Source organism: Echinops telfairi, unplaced genomic scaffold, assembly GCF_000313985.2.
Source record: "Echinops telfairi isolate 266 unplaced genomic scaffold, ASM31398v2 ScPeMD7_42;HRSCAF=159, whole genome shotgun sequence".
Classification (NCBI taxonomy): Eukaryota; Metazoa; Chordata; class Mammalia; order Afrosoricida; family Tenrecidae; genus Echinops; species Echinops telfairi.
Window position 1 is genome coordinate 4,442,461 of NW_022103940.1, and position 19,559 is coordinate 4,462,019.

The window sequence follows — 19,559 nt, forward strand, 5'->3', positions numbered from 1 at the left end:
GTATGTTGCCTTTTCAAAAACATTCATAGTAGTAATTCTTAGAATCAACTCCTTTTTAGAAACTAATCAGTGACACTGACAAACTTCTTAGAATGAGGCTATACAATTTTAGAGAATGTCATCACTCCCTTTGTAAATGCATGACATATTCTCTATTACACAATAATAGATGGTTACCACCTTTCCTCTTTATCCTGTCCCTGTCATTTAGTAAAATCTGCCCTGTCCCCTCCAGATAAATTCATGGTCTGTCATCCTACGCATCGGTGTCTAGATTCATGGATATTTTAGCAGTCCCTCCATTTTCACAACAGTAAGCAACTCTTTGAAGTTTAAAATAAATTAGAGACTTCGCCTGAACATTCATTCAGACACGTATACTGCTTCAAAAGTCCATTTCTCTTCGATAATTCTACTTTGCTTTCACAATTAAAGAAAAGCAAGCATGAGAGCAACTGTATTGCACCGTCACATTATTAAATGCAACATGCAGAACATTACATTATTATGCTACACATGGCTAAGAAATTTTAGTATTCACAGGATTATGGTAATTAAGTCTGCTTTCACTTTGGGTGATGTGACACTTGCTTAACTATAATGTCACTCCACTTAAAGTCTGTGTAAACAACATTATCTTAGTCACTCTGCATTACATTTCCAACTGTGAGCAAAATTACAAGGTCAGAGTAGACAAGAACGTAGGTAATCCCAAAGAAACATCATGTAAATTACTTGCTCAATGCTCAAACGCGGTTTTCAGAAGTAGCACAAAATATTTTTTATATGAACAATATAGTATTATCACAGTGGCATCCTAGAACATCCTTGGAGTCAGAACATTCTTGAAATAAAATTAGAATCCTACAATATTCTTGGAATAAAATTATTCATGATTTTGATGTCTTGTAGATAAAAGATAACAAACTTTATTTGCCAGGATTTTGTAGAGACTGACAATAATGTCAGTACTAAATAAGAATTAGAACATAGAGTGACTCCAACTGGTTTTGTAAATAAAGATCCAGTTAGCATATCAAAATACAGTTATTTTTAGAAATGTAGATGATAAAAGCAATATAGTAATGCTTATATTTACTGTATTATTTTTAAAAATAAAAATTCAGAAACCATAATATTTGCTTAAAAACAGAGTACTGGTTAGTCTTGTAAGCCACTTTAAAACTAGCTTGAAATCATAGGAATAGTTTGTTTTAAATTATTTATTTAGTGGTTTCGAAGTAGTTACATAACTCAATGAACTGCTCATATGGCAGATAGAATCTGAACAAAAATATCTACTTCCTTTCTAGAAGCTCATCTTCACTTCACTAGTGGAAGTAATGCAGCAAGCAAAATAGTTATTTTCGGCATATCTTTGATGGTAAGACAGGTGTCAATTTGCAAATATTGCAGTAGGAGTTAGGAAATGTGGTCCCTGGAGTAAATCAGTTCACAAATATCCTCAAGTGGGTAAACCATCAAAAGCAATTTGTATGGGATCATCTAAATTTATTTTCACATTTAGATAATCATATATATAATTTATGAATTTGGATAATTTATTAATCTGGAGATTATACTTACAAAGTTTGTGAAACACAATGTTCTGGTAACAGCTGATGTTAAAAATCTGTGGGAGGTCATCTCACTTTCTAAGAATGCCACAGTCACTAAAATTTTCCAGGCCTACTTACAAAAAGGGAGGTCTCTAGAAATATCTTCATCATAATATTTCATTTTAGATTTCCTTTGACACAATTAACATTTTCCATACAGAGAATATTCACTGATCACTAATATTTAGTGCCCTCATATAGGTAAATAAAAGCTTATGTTAAAAATCCATTGTAAATTATATGTACTTTATCATTTTGTGTGTGAATGTGTATATGTGCATGTCTGTCTGTGAGTGTGTCTGTGCAATACGTGTACTTGCACTTTGGAGGGTTCTGTTTCTACGAATTCTCTTTTCAGGCATCTACTCTAATCTCTGAAATAGTGCATCCTTTCTAACTGAACAGCTATATTCTTCCCAGCACACTTGAAGTCTAGGAAACCCTAAAACTCGATGTTAAAGCTCAGGGTTAAAAAAAAAGGCGATCTCTTTCTGACTAAAGTCTCTCCAAAACACAAATGCTTCCTGCCTTCTCCAAAATGCCGTAACACGATGTACAATACAGTTAACATGAGTCCTTCCTTCTTCTTCAGGGCTTCACAGACACTGCTGAAGTCAAACCTTATATGAGTTGAATGAGAAGCATGCAAACATGTGCCTGGAAGCAAACAATATGTTAGAACAAATAGCGGTTGAGCTGTCATTGTATTTCAGCATTTGTAATATCGGGCTTCAGGATGGAGAAAATAGAAGATGAGTTAAAAACGGTGTGTTCCAACTGGCTAGACTTCATAATGCTGATACCCTCCCCCATGACCTCTTACAACTGTCTTAAAATTAGGAAGAAAAAAAGATGTAAGGAAGAAAAAAGATACATTTGATAGACTTATGACCTTCACTAAGTCAGAGATATTACAAAAGTTTTCATAAAACTATAAAATTTAAATTGTTCTTCGTGTTTTAAATACAATAAGATAAGTATTACTCAAAGAAATTAAAAATATGTATCATAGATCAAAGGTCATTATATGACTGTAAGATATCTTCTAATCCAATACCCTAATTTTACAAATGTAGTGACTGAGATCCAAAGACAGAGTTACTTGCAATGTTGATTTAAGATCAGGAAATTTTGATTTTTTTTTCAGAGTATTTTCTGTTACACTACACTATTTCAACAAATGAGATTTTATAAGAAAGTGCTTTGTAATCTGCATAATATTTTACATATTTAAAATATTATGTTCATAGGAACTGCAGCTTAAAAAGAAAAACTAATGAGAAATCAACTAGTAGATATTATATGAGTTAAGTAAAAAGTATTGTTATAAAATCATAGATATCTTTGTTAAGCAAAAATATCAACATGTGAAGCAATTATTTCTCAACATAGTCTCTTTCTAGGTCTACACACTTCTGAACATGGTATTCCCATCACTCTAAATCTTCAATGAAGAATACTGCATTCTTTAATTTACGCCACATCTGAATCCCAATTTTAGGATCATCAAGGGACTCAAATAATTTGTTCATCAAGGGACTCAAATAATTTTAACTGTTCTTTGCATTTATGGAACAAAAAGAAGTCTGAAGGGACAAGATCAAGCCAGTAGGGCTGGTGGCGTAAGGTTTTCCAATGAATGCGCAGGTTCATTATCACACTAGGAAAAAATTGTCTGGGCACAACTTTCCTTGACTTCGTCTCATCAATAAATGTTTCCAATTTTCTCTAAACTTGTGTTCCTAAAAATCTCCTGAGCTTGTTCTGTGTCCTCCAGGAAAATGTATCAAGATTATCCCTTTGGGATCACAGAAGAAACAAGAGTCATTATAACCTTCTGAGGTTGAGCTCCCTGTCTTAAATTAACTGACCCAGCTAATCTTCTCAGAGCCATTATTTGAATTGGACCTTGATTTTAAAGACACCCTAATGGGGGCAAATATATTACTGAGAATTACTCTGTGAATTCAGCCTCCTACTGGTGGCAGAAACATGTTTAAACATGTTCTTGAATAAAACATATATGCATGAACTGGAACCCTAGAAGGAAAACTACTCTAGTATGTGCAATAACAAATTGGAGACAATTTTAACGGTATAATTATATGTATAATTATTTTTAAAAGAAACAATAAAAACGAGTACCTTTTTAAAAATGAATTGTTTGTTAAAAATATCTACTACGGTAGTAAGAATGTGGAAAAGTGGGAACCCATGTACAATCCTAATAGACTATGAATCAGAACAACTTTACAGAACAATTTCACTTCTAGATTTATAAACTAGATTTGGGCATTGTTTGGAAATAACCTAAAATGTCCATTAATGTAAGAAACTGTTAAAATTGTGGTATACTTACACAATAAAATAGCAAGATAGAAAATTCAAGATCAGTTAACTATATCTATATCTACATATCAAAAGCATACAAAATCATTTTCATTATTCTGTATAAAAGTACCAATATTAAAAATATAAAAACATACAGGAATAGTGCACATCAATTTTAAGATACTGGTTACCTTTAGAAAGGGGTAGAGTAGAAAGGAGATCGCATCATTAATGATCTACAGGGCTCTGAATTAAATGCAACAAAATATAGACCTGGTTACTCGCCTATAAGCATCATTTCATGATTGTCTGTCCTTCCCATTTAACTATTTTCATCACAAATTTTGATAATTTACCGCAGCATCATCAAAATGATGCTACCAATATTAATATCAGAATATTTTATATCAGATGTTATACATGTGTGTGGGTACATGCATGTATATGTTTGTGTATTCTTTATAAAAGAAGATTTTCAGGTTTCCTACACAAAATTACAGAGTATGTTTGAAACACCAATCTTTTGGTTGGGAGCCCAGTGCTTAACCATTACACCACCAAGGATCATTGGTCTAAAGCATAGGTGGGAAACATCTGGGCTGTGTGCTATATAAGATCCATGAAACCATCAATACCAACTAGCATCTCAGACCTCACCAAAGAGAAGTATCTCCAGCCATTTCATCAAGGATGAATTAATTAAATGTTTTAAGAGTATGACCCTCTAATGATGTTATACATATCCAAATGATCCTTGGAAGGAAAACAATATTCTCCAACCCTAGTCTAAGTTATATAAGCTGTGTAATCGAATTACCTGATTCAAATCCAAACTCTACTATTTGTTGTCTGTATGGCTTTTGATAATTCACTTAACCCGTTTTGTGTCTCAGTATTATCACTGGAAGTACCAGAGACCTGCCAAAAGAATAAACAGATCTGTCTCGAAAGAAACGCCATCAGAATGCTCCTGAGAAGCAAGATGCTGAGACTTCAACTCACACCCTTTGACTATGTTATCAGATGACACCACTCCCTGGAGAAGGACCTCATGCTTGGTAAAGGAGAAGGACCCTGAAAAATAAGAACTTCACCAATCTGATTGACACAATGGGATGCAACGTGAGCTAAATCATAACAATTGTGACGATGGCACAAGAGGAGGTAGCATTCCATTCTGTTGTACGTTGGGTCTCGATAGGTTGAAACTGACTTGACGACATCTAACAACGACACCATCACCATCAGTCAAACAAACCCGACAGCGGAACCTACTTTGTACAGTTGTTATGAGGATTGAATGGACTACGTGGGAAAGCTAGCATATCATGTTCGATAAATGTTTTATATTACTTCCTGGCACAAAAAAATTACCATGGATTACTTTAAATATTTGTCCACCAAAAAAAATCACTGACTTCCTTAAATTCATTCACTTATGAACCAATGAATGAACCATGTGCAGTTGATAGCTTTTAGGGACCAGGTTTAATAAATTGGCACATTTAAACATATTTCATGTTATTTATGCAACACATCACTTGTGGTCAAGAATATTTGGTTAGGTAGAAAGGACAGCACTGCCACAAAGTAAATATGAGTTTATTTGCACAATCCATCTATCATATATATTCATGTAAAATTTGCAACTAGAATAATCTGTCATCAAATGGATTATCTGGCTCTATAAGTAATGGGAATTAGGAATTAATTTACTTCTCTTTCTCTTTTTAAGTTATGAGTTCAAAATAAATAAATAAAATTTTTTTTTAAAGTATGAGTTCAAAAATAAAATCAGAATGATGTTAATTTATTATACGGACTAAGGAATTATGGAATTATGGAATACTACTCCACATTATAGGAGTTATTAAAACAGGTTTATCAATATGGTGTTTTGTTTTGCTTTTAGTTTTGTTTTTCCAAGATAAATTGCTATTTGTTTCCTGTTTAGATTCGCACACTTTGGGATTGCCATTAGTGAAAAGAGCAAACATATATGAGATACACTGCAACACAATGGGGTTATGTGCTAAAGTCCAGTGCAAGCCAGATAAATGAGCAAAATATCAGTTCAATCAGTTATATCTTAATAACATCTCATTAGACCAATGATTGCTTTAACTTTACCAATGACTAGCAAAAGATCAAATGAAAAGGTTTTTCTAAAACTACTTAGATGTCTTTTATTTATTTTGTTAACCATGTGTAAAAATCAAGACTTTTTTGTTGCTTTGCCTACCTATATAAGATAAGCATGGGAAGCAAGCCCCAGGGATGAAGGGTGAACTGATCACAATGATTGACACATGACACTGCCCCCCACCCAGGGCAATGAACAATGAGAATGTGGGTGAAGGGAGACAGCGGTTAGTATAAGATATGAAAACACTAATAATTTATAATTTATCAAGGAGTCACAAGGGTGGGAGGGTAAAAAAGAGGAGCTGTTACCAAGGGCTCAAAAAGAAAGCAAATGTTTAGAAAATGATGAAGGCAACATATATACATATGTGCTTGATACAATTGATGTATGGATTGTTATAAGAGCTGTAAGAGCCCCAATAAAATGATTTTTAATTATAAAATTAACTGAAAATAAAGAGCTTTTCGAGATAGAATTTGAAAATTGCTTAAGACCATCCAATTTAAAATAACATGTTATGCACATGGGTTTCCTCCTATTAATGCATCCTAAGTCGGGATTTAAATATAAGCCCTAACCATGTTATGTTATAGAACCTATACTTAAATATTACATATTGGGTCATAAGCATCGTTTTGAATACATGGGGATTCATTCACAAAAACTAAATATATTATTTATTATGTTTACACACATTTTCCATTATCAAGAGATTTGGGGGGGGGGGTATAACCTGCTGTGATTTTTTATCTTAAATTGCATTCTTAAGGATTTACAGTTTAGAACAGGAGTTGAAAATTGACAAAGGGCTAGATTCTGATCACAGATAGGTTTTGTTTTTTCTGCATATTGTTATCTTCGACTTGTTGTTTAAATTGAATAAGTTACCAGCATTTAAGAATTGGGGGATATGGATTTCCAGTTTCTTTTAAAATGTAGGATATTAGCAATATTGGGTCTACGTTCCCAAGTGGTAGCCATCAGATGAGCTGAGCAATAACCACCAACTTTAGAAAGAATACATATTCTCTAGTTGACTGTAGCTCCTCCACCACCACTCTCTATTTATTTTGATTTACTTTATCAGCTTTAACTCAGAAGGCATTAGAGTTTGCAACTGTCCTAGTTTCTCTGTAGCTTATGTGAGTGAATCAGTGCAGACACTCACAATAATCATGAAACTTTCTCAGATAGCAGTAAATATATAACCCATTTCACACACACACACACACACACACACAATGAGGTTCGTTCCAAAATGTGTGTGTGTGGGGAACAGAAATTATGGAATTTTTCTACAAACTTTTTGAAGGCTCTTTATAGGGTCACAAGGAAGAGACCAGCCAATCAGTGTGCAGTATAGCACTGATAAAACATAAAAGTTTCCTCTTGTTCTTTAATGCATCCCCACACACTATCATGACCCCAAATCTACATTAAAAACCCGACCAGACCAGAGCATGTACACTGGTATGGATAAGAGCTTGCAACACAGTGAATCCAGGACAGATAAACACCTCAGGCCCAATAATGAGAGTAGTGATACCAGAAGGGTAGGAGGAAGGTGGGAATGGAAGGGGGAACTGATCACAATTATGGACATATAACCCATTCCCCCAAGGCGGACGAACAACAGAAATGTGGGTGAAAGGAGACAGTGGTAAGTGTAAGACAGGGGGGAAAAAACTATAAATTATCAAGGGTTCATGAGAAAGGGAGGGGGGAGGAGGGAGGGAAAAAAATGAGGAGCTGATACCAAAGACTCAAGTAGAAAGAAAATATTTTGAAAATGATGATGGAAACATATGTAGAAATGTGCTTGACACAATGGGCATATGGATGTATGGATTGTGATAACAGCTGTAAAAGCCCCCAATAAAAGGATTTTTTTAAATGAAGAAAATGATCTAAAATTGATTGTGGTAAAAAGAATCCATTCAAGAGGATGACTTTGCTATTAAACCTACTAATAAAAATGTGTGTTCTTATAAGAAATAAATCTATTGTTATAAGCTATATGTTTAATTAAAAAATAAGTTGATGTCTATATGCCATGGTATGGAAAATTTACACAAAAGCCACTTTCAAATGCTGAATTAAACTGCATTCATATAAAATAAAAAACACTTTCAATATCCCAAATCCAGAATCAAACTCACCATTTACAGTTTTTCGGTTAAGCCCATGCATTCGTAGATCACATAGATTTTAAGCTCCCCAGCATTAATATCATCATCAGCTAGAAAGTTTGGCCTTAAGGAGGTACATCCACTGCTTCAGATCACTTACATGTTATTTAGTGTGCATGATATTTGAGACTTATTTCAATACAAAAAATACCCCAGATATCTGAAACACAACCATCATGCTTTTCATTTTCTATGTTGAAAACAGTATAAACGACATGGGGTGGCCAACATCTTCCCCAAAGTCCTATGACATTTTTCCTTGTGGAAAATGTTAGATAAAACATGTATCAACAACAACAACAAAAAAATATGCATCAAGAGCACCTCTGAACCTAAGGTCTGTGGGAACATGTCAGGGTGACAATAGCTCCCGGGTTGTTTCCCAGGATTCCAATGACATTGCACTCACTGGCCTGTGACCTTCCTACATCCCGCTTCACCATTCTGCATCATCCGACTTCCACTCCGTGAGTCTGAAAAGGGCCCCGCTAATATCAGACTTATGGACTTGAGTTGGCCTGGGCTGGGCTGGGTGCCTTCTTGATATAAAGCTCTTTCTTATACATGAAAAAGAGCACCTCTGACGAAGGAGGGGGGAAGTCACCAAAGGGGTGACTTAACCAAGAAAGGTGTGGGGAAAATAAGCGAGACACGAATACCAGGAAATGCCAAAACTTACTTTAGTATCATGGGCTGCCTTTCTTTGAGGTCCATGCCCATCATTTGCCCCATCACAGCCAAAAAAGTATGAAGACTGAAGCAATACGCACCTCTGAGTGCAAATTAACTAATACTTTCGTCTGTATTTTAGAGGTTTCAGTTGTACAACTTCTTAGATTTTCAAGTAAGAATAAATATGGAATTTTAGAATAAAAAAGAACTACCAAATAATGTTTGGACAACATACCTCATAAATATGTCTGAAACGATTGTGTAAAATAGCTTCAGATTTGTAGTTATCTGTCCCAATATTACTGTAGCACACTTAATAACTTACACTGCTCTGCAAAGCTCAATGTACCTTCAGTAGCATTTCGAGGCAAGAAACAGGTTATCTGAATAACATTCCCATTAGATTACATAGATGTCATGGTTTTTGTGAGTGACCCTTACTCAACTGCCACTCACTTGGCAATCTTTCTTTAAATTCTATTTTAGTCCCAAAGAGGAAGGCATCTTCCCACTTCATGATCTTGGGATTTTTTTCCCAGTTAATAGGTATAAACTATTTCTAATTGGCAATAGTGAAACCATTAAGTCCCCACTCAACTCAAACTCTCAGGTAGGTAGTTCTACTCAGATGTCCAGGTCTAATGAGCTGTATGGATATTATTAATAATTACAGATAAAGCAATAGCATTTGCTTATGAAAATACAAATGATTCTATTGTTTGACCTTCATAAAGGCAACACAGGATATAAAATCATTGAAGTCTTGCTGAAATTGTACAGGTTTCAGGATATTCCCGGGAAGTTGATTTTTTTTTAAGAAAATAAATACATAAATACCTGTTAACAGCTTGTTTTCTTGTCATTTGCCTCTTCCTTCTAAAAGGAGAGTGTAGCAAAAAATAAATGAATAAAACTGGTTAATTGAGAGTTCTTGTTAATTATCATCCAATTAATCAAGGCTTTATTATATTTCTTACACACACACAAATTCAGAAAAAAATTTAGATAAGCTACACAAAATGAAACACTAGCTGGGAAGAGCTCAAAGAAGTAAAAAAAAAACCCTAAATTGCTATTAGTGTATTAAACACACATTTCTGGCCTAGTCCCCATTGAGTAAAGAGTAATGTAAAAATGTCATGTGGTTCAGGGTTTTTCTATAAATGAAGGTAAGGAAATAAGGTTATAGATTTCTATTGAATAAAATGGCTTCAGGTCATAACAATCCCAAATACAGACTCAGCAATATTATATCCTTGCTGCTTCTCTCAAGAGCCTTCCTTCCCATCCCATTGGTTATTCCAATATTGGGTTGGGGAGCAAATGTTCCCTTTGAGTCCCTTTTTTCCAAATTTTTATATAGCAAATAAGATGATGAAAGCAAGCCAATATCAATGTCTAAGCATAATTTCTTAAAAATAGAGCCATTAATCACACAATTCATGACACACTTATTCCTAAAGAAAACTGGACTATATTATCTTTCCCACAAGAATTATGCATGTACTCATGCATACATACGCAGACATACATACACGCATAGAATCACAGACATATTCACATTTGGGAAATTAAACTTATAAAATAATCACTAAAGCTCTACATAATTAGCTTAACTAACAAATGGCGCTTTTTCCCCCCAGTAGAATATTATTAGCCAGCATTCCAAAATCCTTTAGTGTAGACAAACAAATCTAAAATTATGTGCTAAACATGGATGTTCTTGTTAGGTGTCAGGGAGCAGGCTACAATTCATAGTGGGCAAATGTACAATGTGAAATGAACAAAGTGTCCAGGCCTGAGTCATCCTCATAAATGTTCTGCTATCTGAACTCATTTTTGAAGCCATTATATCAATCCACCTTCTTGATGATCTTCCTGGTTTTTGAAGACCTACTTTATCAAGCATATCGTCCTCTCCCAAGGACTTGAGACAAAAGCTTGCCATCTTCACTCCTAAGGAGCATTATTTCTGTACTTCTTCCGAGATTCATTTGTTTGTTCTTCTGGACGTACATTGTACTTTCGATACTCTTTTCCAACCCCATAATTCAAATCCATCAACCCTTCTATGGTCTGCCTTTTTTACTGTCAAACTTTATCCACAGAAATGCTGATTGAAAATACTATAGCTTGAGTCAGACACATGTTAGACCTCAAAGAGACATCCTTATACTTCAACATTTTAAATGGCTCTTGTGTAATACTTTTCATTTTTAATTAATTAATTAATTATTGTTCCATGGGTATTTATTATGGATCCAAGCAAAATAACTTCCTGACAATTTTGTTCTTTTCTCTGCTTATCATTACATTATCTGTTGGTCCAATTGCGAACATTTTGCTTTTCTTTTGATCGAGCTGAAATCCACACTGAAGGCCATAGTTTTTTATCTTCATCAGCAAGTGTTTCAAGTTCTCCTCATTTTCAACAAGCAAGATTATGATATCTGAATATACAGGATTGTTAATAAACTTTTCTCCAATTCTCATGCTGGTTTCTGCTTCATATAGTCCTGATTCTCAAATTATTTGCTCAGCATAGAGTTTGAATAAGTATAGTAAAATGATACGGCACTGACACACCATTCCAATTTTAAACCATGAAGTATTCCCTTGTTGGGTTTGAAGAGTTTCTTGGTTTATGGACAGGTTCCACATAGGCACAGCGAATTGTTCTGGAATTCACATTCTTCTCAGTGATATCCATAGTGTGTTAGGAACCACACAATCAAACTATTTTGCATAGGCAATGAAACCCAAGTAAACATGTTTCTAATATCTCATGCTTTCAGCCAAGATCTATCTGATGTCAGCAATGATATTCCTTGTGCCACATCTTCTTCTGAATATAACTTCAATTTGTTCTAGCTTTCTGTTGATGTACTGCTGAAACTGTTGTTGACTGATATTCAGCAAAATTTTACATGTGATATTAATGATATTGCTCCTTAATTCCCACATTCTGTTGGGTCACGTCTTAGGAATAGGTATAAATTAGGATCTCTTCCATTTTTAGAAGTACCTCCTTTCCTACTTAAACATAGGCCAAAAGATGTATAAATAAATAAAAACACAAGCATAAATCTGGAAGTGAAGATGGGGTTTTCTCACTCTTTGGTTTCATTCCTTTATTCTCTCTTTTAACTATTTAATATTCCTTTATAGTTTACTTACGCAACCTGCCTTAAAGATTACACTTTTTAAATATAACCTCTGTCCACACCAACCAAGTCCTTAACCCAGTGATCTTTGTATCTGGAGTTCATTTTGCCTCTTTTGTTAAAAAATTAAGCTTTTAAAACTGAACAGAATTATGTTGTCTACCACAGCCTTTATGCAATTATACTATGCTAAACAAATCATTTACAATTTCTATAAAATAGATTTAATAGTTTATTTATATTTAGAATGGGAAATTACTTACTGAATCATTCTTGCTAGAATTATTATATACGTTATATACGTTAATGTCTCTGAGTTAACAATTCGTTATTTTATTAAGAATGTGAAACCTTACAAAATTAGAAATTTAGCTTGAATTTTGCAATTTTCTCATTTACATGTTATATATTCTTGTCTAACATGAGGAATGTATTTTGTAGTTCTAACACTAACAAAATCTCTAAGACTTTATGTACTACAAGTAAAAATACATTTTATTTTAACATTTTACCTAAAATATTGCTTCTGTACTTCTAAATTTGTTCCTTTTGTGATGTCAATTAATTTAATTTATACTTCCTTGCACACATTTTGTCAAATTTTCAATACTTTGGAAACTTTATTTAACATTGTCAGTATAGAAAAGCTCATTATAAAAAAAAATCACCTTTGTTGACTGAGACATCCTAGAGCAGCGGTTCTCAGTGTGTGGGTCGTGATCCCTTCGGGGTCGCCCGATTCATAACAGTAACAAAATGACAGTGATGACAGTGATGAAGTAGCAACAAAAACAATGTTTTGGTTGGGAGGTCACCACAGCGTGAGGAACTGTATTAAAAGGTGGCGGCATTAGGAAGGTTGAGAACCACTGGCCAAGAGTGTTTCCTTTCACCTCGTATGCTTCATTGTATCCTGAGGTTTCTTTTGTGCTGCCCCTCTCCACTTCTGAATCTAGCTATGAATAAAGTTCTTGAATGTCGCCAAAATTTCCCTTTGTGACTGAAATAAGACATATACTGCGTTCTTATGACTCCATTGACAAAAAAGTTACTCATACTCAAAAATATTAGGACAGATGCTACCCTTAATATGCCACTATTAAGCCAGGTTCCATGGAGCCCTGGTAACATAGTGGTAACTTACTAGGCTGTCAACTACATAGTACTCCAGTAAGTCATTTGAACCCACCAGCTGCCCTGAAGGAGAAAAACAAGATTGTGTGCTCCAAGAAAGATGTTAAACCTTGGAAATCTAAAGAAGAAGTTCTACTCTGTCCTGTGGGGTAGCTATGATTAAAATCCACTCATTGGCAGTGAGAGATTTCATTTGTTTTTAGAAGCAAAGTCCAACAAATTGTGGTTATAAGTAGGAAAGATTCTCTATCCAGCCTACCAGCTCCATTTGTCATTATAGTTGCACTGCAGTAGAATATTAACCTTGCTAGAGGGACCTACAAGTAGTGATTTTAGAAGGTGATCTTATTCTGGCTCAGACTGGAGAACTGAGTAATTAAGAGCAGCTTGTATTTTGAATTCATCAAGAAGATCATTTTACCTAGTATCTAAGTAAGTTTTCATATGTCCATTCTTCCACCTTTCATTGTGTGAATGTAAGGTTCACCCAAATTAAAAGCAATGATTCCTCTTCAGCATACCACCCTTCCCTGATTAATATAAATTTATTTAAATAATCAAAGATATGGAATTTTCCAATTAGAAACCTAAATTAGGGCCATGGAATCTAATTTAATAATGTAGAGAAACCATGTACTATCAAAAACACAAGAGGCTATAAAATATCCCAATGTGAAGAGAGCAATTAAGCATCCATAGCCTCACTGAATTTAAATATTTTCATCCTTTTGAAGATAAATTTTAAAATTCTAAAGAAACTGTGAAATGTAAGTGAGTAGTAGAAGGAGCCCTGGTGATATAGTGGTTACAAGTGGGCTGCTAACCATAAGGTCAGCAGTTCACTGTGCAGAAGGAAGACAGGCCTTTCTACTCCTGTAATGCGCTAGTCTCAGAAATTCACAGGGGTGGTACCGCCCTGTCCTATAGGGTCACTTTGAGTCTGTACCAACTTGATGGAAGTGAGTTTGGTTTGGAGAGGTTGGAGTATAAGGAAAGGGCAGAGGAAACAAGTCCCCTCCTCCTCACTAATAAGTATCTGTTTTTTCTCCTATGTGATATGTCACTCACTCACTCACTCACTCACTCACTCACTCACTCACTGTCATTGAGTCCATTCTGACTCATATAGGACAAGGTAGAACTGCCCCTGTGAATTTCTGAGACTGTAACTCTTTCCTGGACTAGAAAGTCCTTTCTGCCGAGGTGCAGATAGCAGATCACAGCCCAATGTGTAACCACTACGCCACCAGGACCCCTATGTGATATATTGATGGCCTCAATTATTCTAGTTGACTCCTTACCACCTGTCATTTAAGACATGAGGAAATTGCTTGGGAGATATTAAATTATTGGATCTAGGTCATATGGTAGGCTATTAATAGAAGTATCCTGACTCCAAGTTCACAGCTATTTTCCCAAAATGTATTTCTTTGCTTCCACCATTATGCTGGGAAATGACTCTTTGAACTCTCCTCAGAGATTTTCATATCTATTTTTCCTCATGGAAACATAATAATGTCAATAGGCATATTACACATTTAGCTCATAAATGACACAATGCCAGATTCTTGAGTCCCTTGATCCTCCAAGACAGAACTCTTTTTAAAAGCAGAGGCTACAGAGTAGCAAACTATGTCTGGCAGACATTTTGTTTGTTCTGCCAAAATCTTTGAAAATCTGTATATTTTATATAAGAATATAAATATCTGGGTTCAACTGAAAGAAAACAAGAGATATTGTAATACTGGTCCATAACACTTTCTGGCTCAGCAACTACTAGGTAAAGTTGAGAAATACCCATAGATAGAGCTCCCTGCAAGCCCCACAACTTCCTATAACCTTACATCTGGACCCCTTAGAGAATTTGTGTTCCCCAACTGGGTCCTCGTAGGAATTTCAATTGTATAGCCACTATTTTAAAGTTGTTAAGTAATTTGCTCAAATAGTAGTCATATTTTCCAAAGAAAGTGAAGAATTTATAGAAATTTCAATAAGTTTGAACTCTACTTATTGAGAGTACACAAAAAGTGCTAATCATTTATCTACCTACAAAGCAATATGAATATATATATTTTTGTTTTTGATTTTTAATCATTTCATTGGGAGATCTTATATCTCTTATATCAATTAATATGTCAATTGTATCAAGCACATTTGTACATATGCTGCCATCATCCTTTTCATAACATTCTCTTTCTACTTGAGCCTTTGAGTATCAGTTCCTCAATTTTTCCTCCCTCACCCACCTTCCCAACCTCATGAACCCTTGATAATTTATAAACTATTTTTATTTTCATATCTTTCTAAATAAAAACAAGTCTTTGATCCTTGAAGTAGCATTTTACAATCTTCTTATATATAAAAAGTCAGCTAGAGCAAACTGTGCTAAATAAATTCAATAAGATTTAAATTGTGATTATATTCAGAAGAATAGAATTTAGAATGGTGAGAACACATTCAAGCTCAAAAAGATCAATAAAATTATTTCCTATCTTTTTAATTAGAAGTCCGTGGTTAACAGTATATACTGCCACATTTTCATGATTCCTAAATTAAATTTTTACTGTACCCTATAAAAATAAGCTATTTCATTATTTCATTTGTATTTCATTTTTTCCTAATACAAAAAAGTTGCATTATAAAAAATATATAAATAGGATAATAAATAGGATATATATAAATACGATAATAAATACGATATACATCAAGCAATGATATTCTCTCCTCCATCATTGGTAAGAAATAAAGGGCAAATACCTATGCATGGAAATTTTCTCTTTATATGATACAGACGCATAATTGAGTCAGGTCGATTGTGTCATTTCTACTTATGGAGAATTTAGGAGCCTTTCTTCTCTCTGAGTTGATATTTTTCTATGTCAGCTTTACTCCATAACAGCTGTTATAAAACTATTTAATTTATTTAGGAATCCTGGCAACGCTTTGACAAACTAGTGTGCTAAGACAAAGAGGAATTGAAAATACGACTTATTTTAAAAGTATAAAAATAATTTTCTAGATATTTCAGGACTATTTAAATTACTAGAAGTTATTACGTCTTGGTCATTAAGTCTCCAGATGCATGATATTTTGAATCATGGTCCAAACAATAAAAAGGGAAGATTTTCCTCCTTTCAGACATTTACCTTTCTAGAACTACTTGGGGAAGACTAATGAATGGAAGCAAGGCCTTCTCAGAGATACAGAGGACAGGCATCTTGGGTGGAAAAGCAGTCAAAATGTGACTGTGGAGGAGATAGATGCTGTCACAGAGTAGAGTTGACAATGGTGGCATAAACTGAGCAAAAGCCATGAGAGTAATTAATGCCTTCAGGCTCTTCATTATCTGGTGGAGCACAGCTCAAATTGAAAAGAAACAGCTGAAAAATCTAATAATTGGAACTTGGAATGGATGAAGCATGAATCTAGAGAACATGGAAGTTATCAAAAATGAAATGGAACATAAAAATAATATCCCAGGTATTTGTGAACTGAAAATGAACTGCTACTGGTCATTTCAAATCAGAAAATCTTATGATATGCTATTTTAGAAATGATGCAAACAAGAAGAATTATGTTGCATTCATCATCAAAAAGAAGATTTCACCTCTCAGTAATTCCTCACAGGTACAACTCAGCTGATCAAACACGACAAGAAAAACTACACTTTCCTTGCCATCAACTTTGCAAAACTTACTATTCCCCTGTACCCATCATTGTTGGTTCCCCGCTCAACTCCCCCCATCCCCTCCAATGCCCCCCAGGAACCGTTGGACCAGTCACTGTCTCCTTAAGATTGCCTATCTTTCTTTCCTTTCTTGTATAGATAAACACCAAACACACACACACACACACAAACACGCACAGTCACAAGCAGGAGAAAAGAAGAAATATATATATATATACTTGTTTATATATGTATTTATATGAAAATGCAACAAGGAAGGTGGACATTGGGCCTCTACTTAAATATTACCTCAGTACAAGAACGTTTTTTTCTAACAATGTGGCTTTGTATGATACTCACGTTCCCTGAAGACAAAATGGGTGCATAAGCAAATGTGATGAAGAAAGCTGATGGTGTCTGCCTATTAAAAGATATAGTATTTGTAATCTTAAAAGCTTGTAGCTAAACAAGAGGCCATCTAGCAGGGAAGCAACAAAACTCACATGGAAGAAGCACATCAGACTGTGTAATCATGACGTATCAATGGAAAAAAGGTATCAGAAATTCAAAATCAAGCAACAGAGTCGACGTAAAGGGGCATGGATATAGTGGAGACCCAAAACCCACCTACAAGATAATTGAACAGTCCCTCTCAGAAAGGTCACATGGAAGGAATGATAAATGCAGGGTGTGGTGTAGCAATGATGAACCACATAACTATCCTCTAGTTCTTTAATAGACCCTCCTTTTATTATTATAGTTTGTATTTGTTTTAACTCATTAATCATGTTAGATTTGCATATGTTCATTTGTATATTTAAGATCGTTTGGTACATAAAAGCCAAGATAGATAACCCTTCAGAAACAACCACAGGAGTAATGGGTCCCTGAGGGTACAGGAAGAGAGTAGGAGTGAGGGGAGAGCTGATAGTATTGATGACTGTATAAACCCACGTGATGGGATCAAATAACAGAATTGTATGTGAATGGATATATTACATTGTGTAAGATGTGGGAAAAAATCATTATTGGGGAAAACTAAATGAGGGTTTCTGGGGGTTGGGGGAAGGTGGGGATAAATGGGGTACTGATATCAAGGAGTTTAAGAAGAAAGAAAATGTTTGAAACTGATTATGGTAGCAATTGCACAATATTGTTTGATATGACTGAGCTATTGAATGTTATTATGTCTGTAAGAGCTCCCAACAAAATTATTACATTATTATTATTACATTATTTTTACAAAATTTTACAAAATTATTACATTATTTTTAAAAAGAACATTTCAAAATCTATCTTGAAGTAAAACCCGTCTGTAATAGGGTTATATCCAGGTGTGGGATTCTGCTGGTTCACACAGATTCAGCAGAAAAATACCTAATTTTTTTTGTTGAATTTGGTGAACCAAACTCAATGTTAGGTTCCGTCCATAGGTATAATGTTTATTCCATCCATAGGTATAAAAGTTGGACAGAATTATGCTTGTCATATTTATTCATTTCATACACTCGTTATACTTCTGATGAAATACTACAGTTTTATTCTCTTGCATTCGTTACTTAAGTAAACAAACATATAACATAAAGATAATATATGCCAAACAACCAAAGGGTGGTATGCTGTCATTGGGTTTATGCTTTATATTTAGACTTTATATTATGCCCCAAAGTCCCACGAGATACTATGGGTCAATTATGCAATGCCTGAAAGTGTTCAAAGAGCTAAAATGTTGTCAGAACAATTGCTATAATTTCAGCAGAAGCATAAAGGGTTGTTCAGAGATGAACACAATATGTTCAGAGAGGAGAAGTTTCTGTATATCAGACACAATGACTATTGTCCATCTGGCCTACCTCTAAAGTGGTGGTTCTCAACCTTCCTAATGCTGCGACCCTTTAATACAGTTCCTCATGTTGTGGTGACCCCCCAACCATAAAATTATTTGCGTTGCTACATCATAAATGCAATTTTGCTACAGTTATGAATCGGGCGACTCCTGTGAAAGGGTCATTGGACTCCTAAAGGGTCGTGACCCACAGGTGAGGAACAGCTGCTCTAAAGGAATGGGATCCTACTCCTACAGTGAAAAGATAGTTAAGGATAAATCACATCGCTGACAATGATCAGATAAAAGCCAAGAATATTTCAAGTAAGGATGCAAACCAAGAAGCAATATGGAAATACCTTAAATAACAGCATTATTGTTTCATCAGGTATTATTTGATATTTTGACTAATATCTTAATATTCTGTTATAACATAATCTAGTTTTGTGCACCTCTTCTATTGCTCTTATTGAAGTATTACCAAATGAAATTATAAACTACTTTTTAGTCTATCATTTTGTTATACTTAAAATGGCCATTAGAGAATGATCCCCCACCACTGATTATATCTCTTTGCCTCCATTGAAATACAATCAACACAACTATTATTCAAATTAGCCACCAACTATGAAAGCTAGTGCCGAAGACAAAGAAGAATTGTACCAACAGCTTCAGGTAGAAATAGATGAAACATTCAACCAAGAGGCATTGATAATTTTATTGGTAAATAGAATGCAAATATTTGAAACAAAGAGGAAGGATAGCCTTAAGAGGAATGGGAATTCCAGAACACTTCATTGTGCTCATGGAGA

General features: G+C 34.6%; 1 protein-coding gene across 1 annotated transcript in view; it reads right to left on the minus strand.

Annotated features, from left to right (window-relative positions):
• The window catches only part of DACH2 (dachshund family transcription factor 2), a 781,274-nt gene that overhangs the window by 492,089 nt on the left and 269,626 nt on the right, over positions 1-19,559 (minus strand). Inside the window, exon 2 of the mRNA XM_030885734.1 lies at positions 9,795-9,833. Coding sequence (XP_030741594.1) covers positions 9,795-9,833 — 39 coding nt within the window. The remainder of the gene's footprint in view (positions 1-9,794; positions 9,834-19,559) is intronic.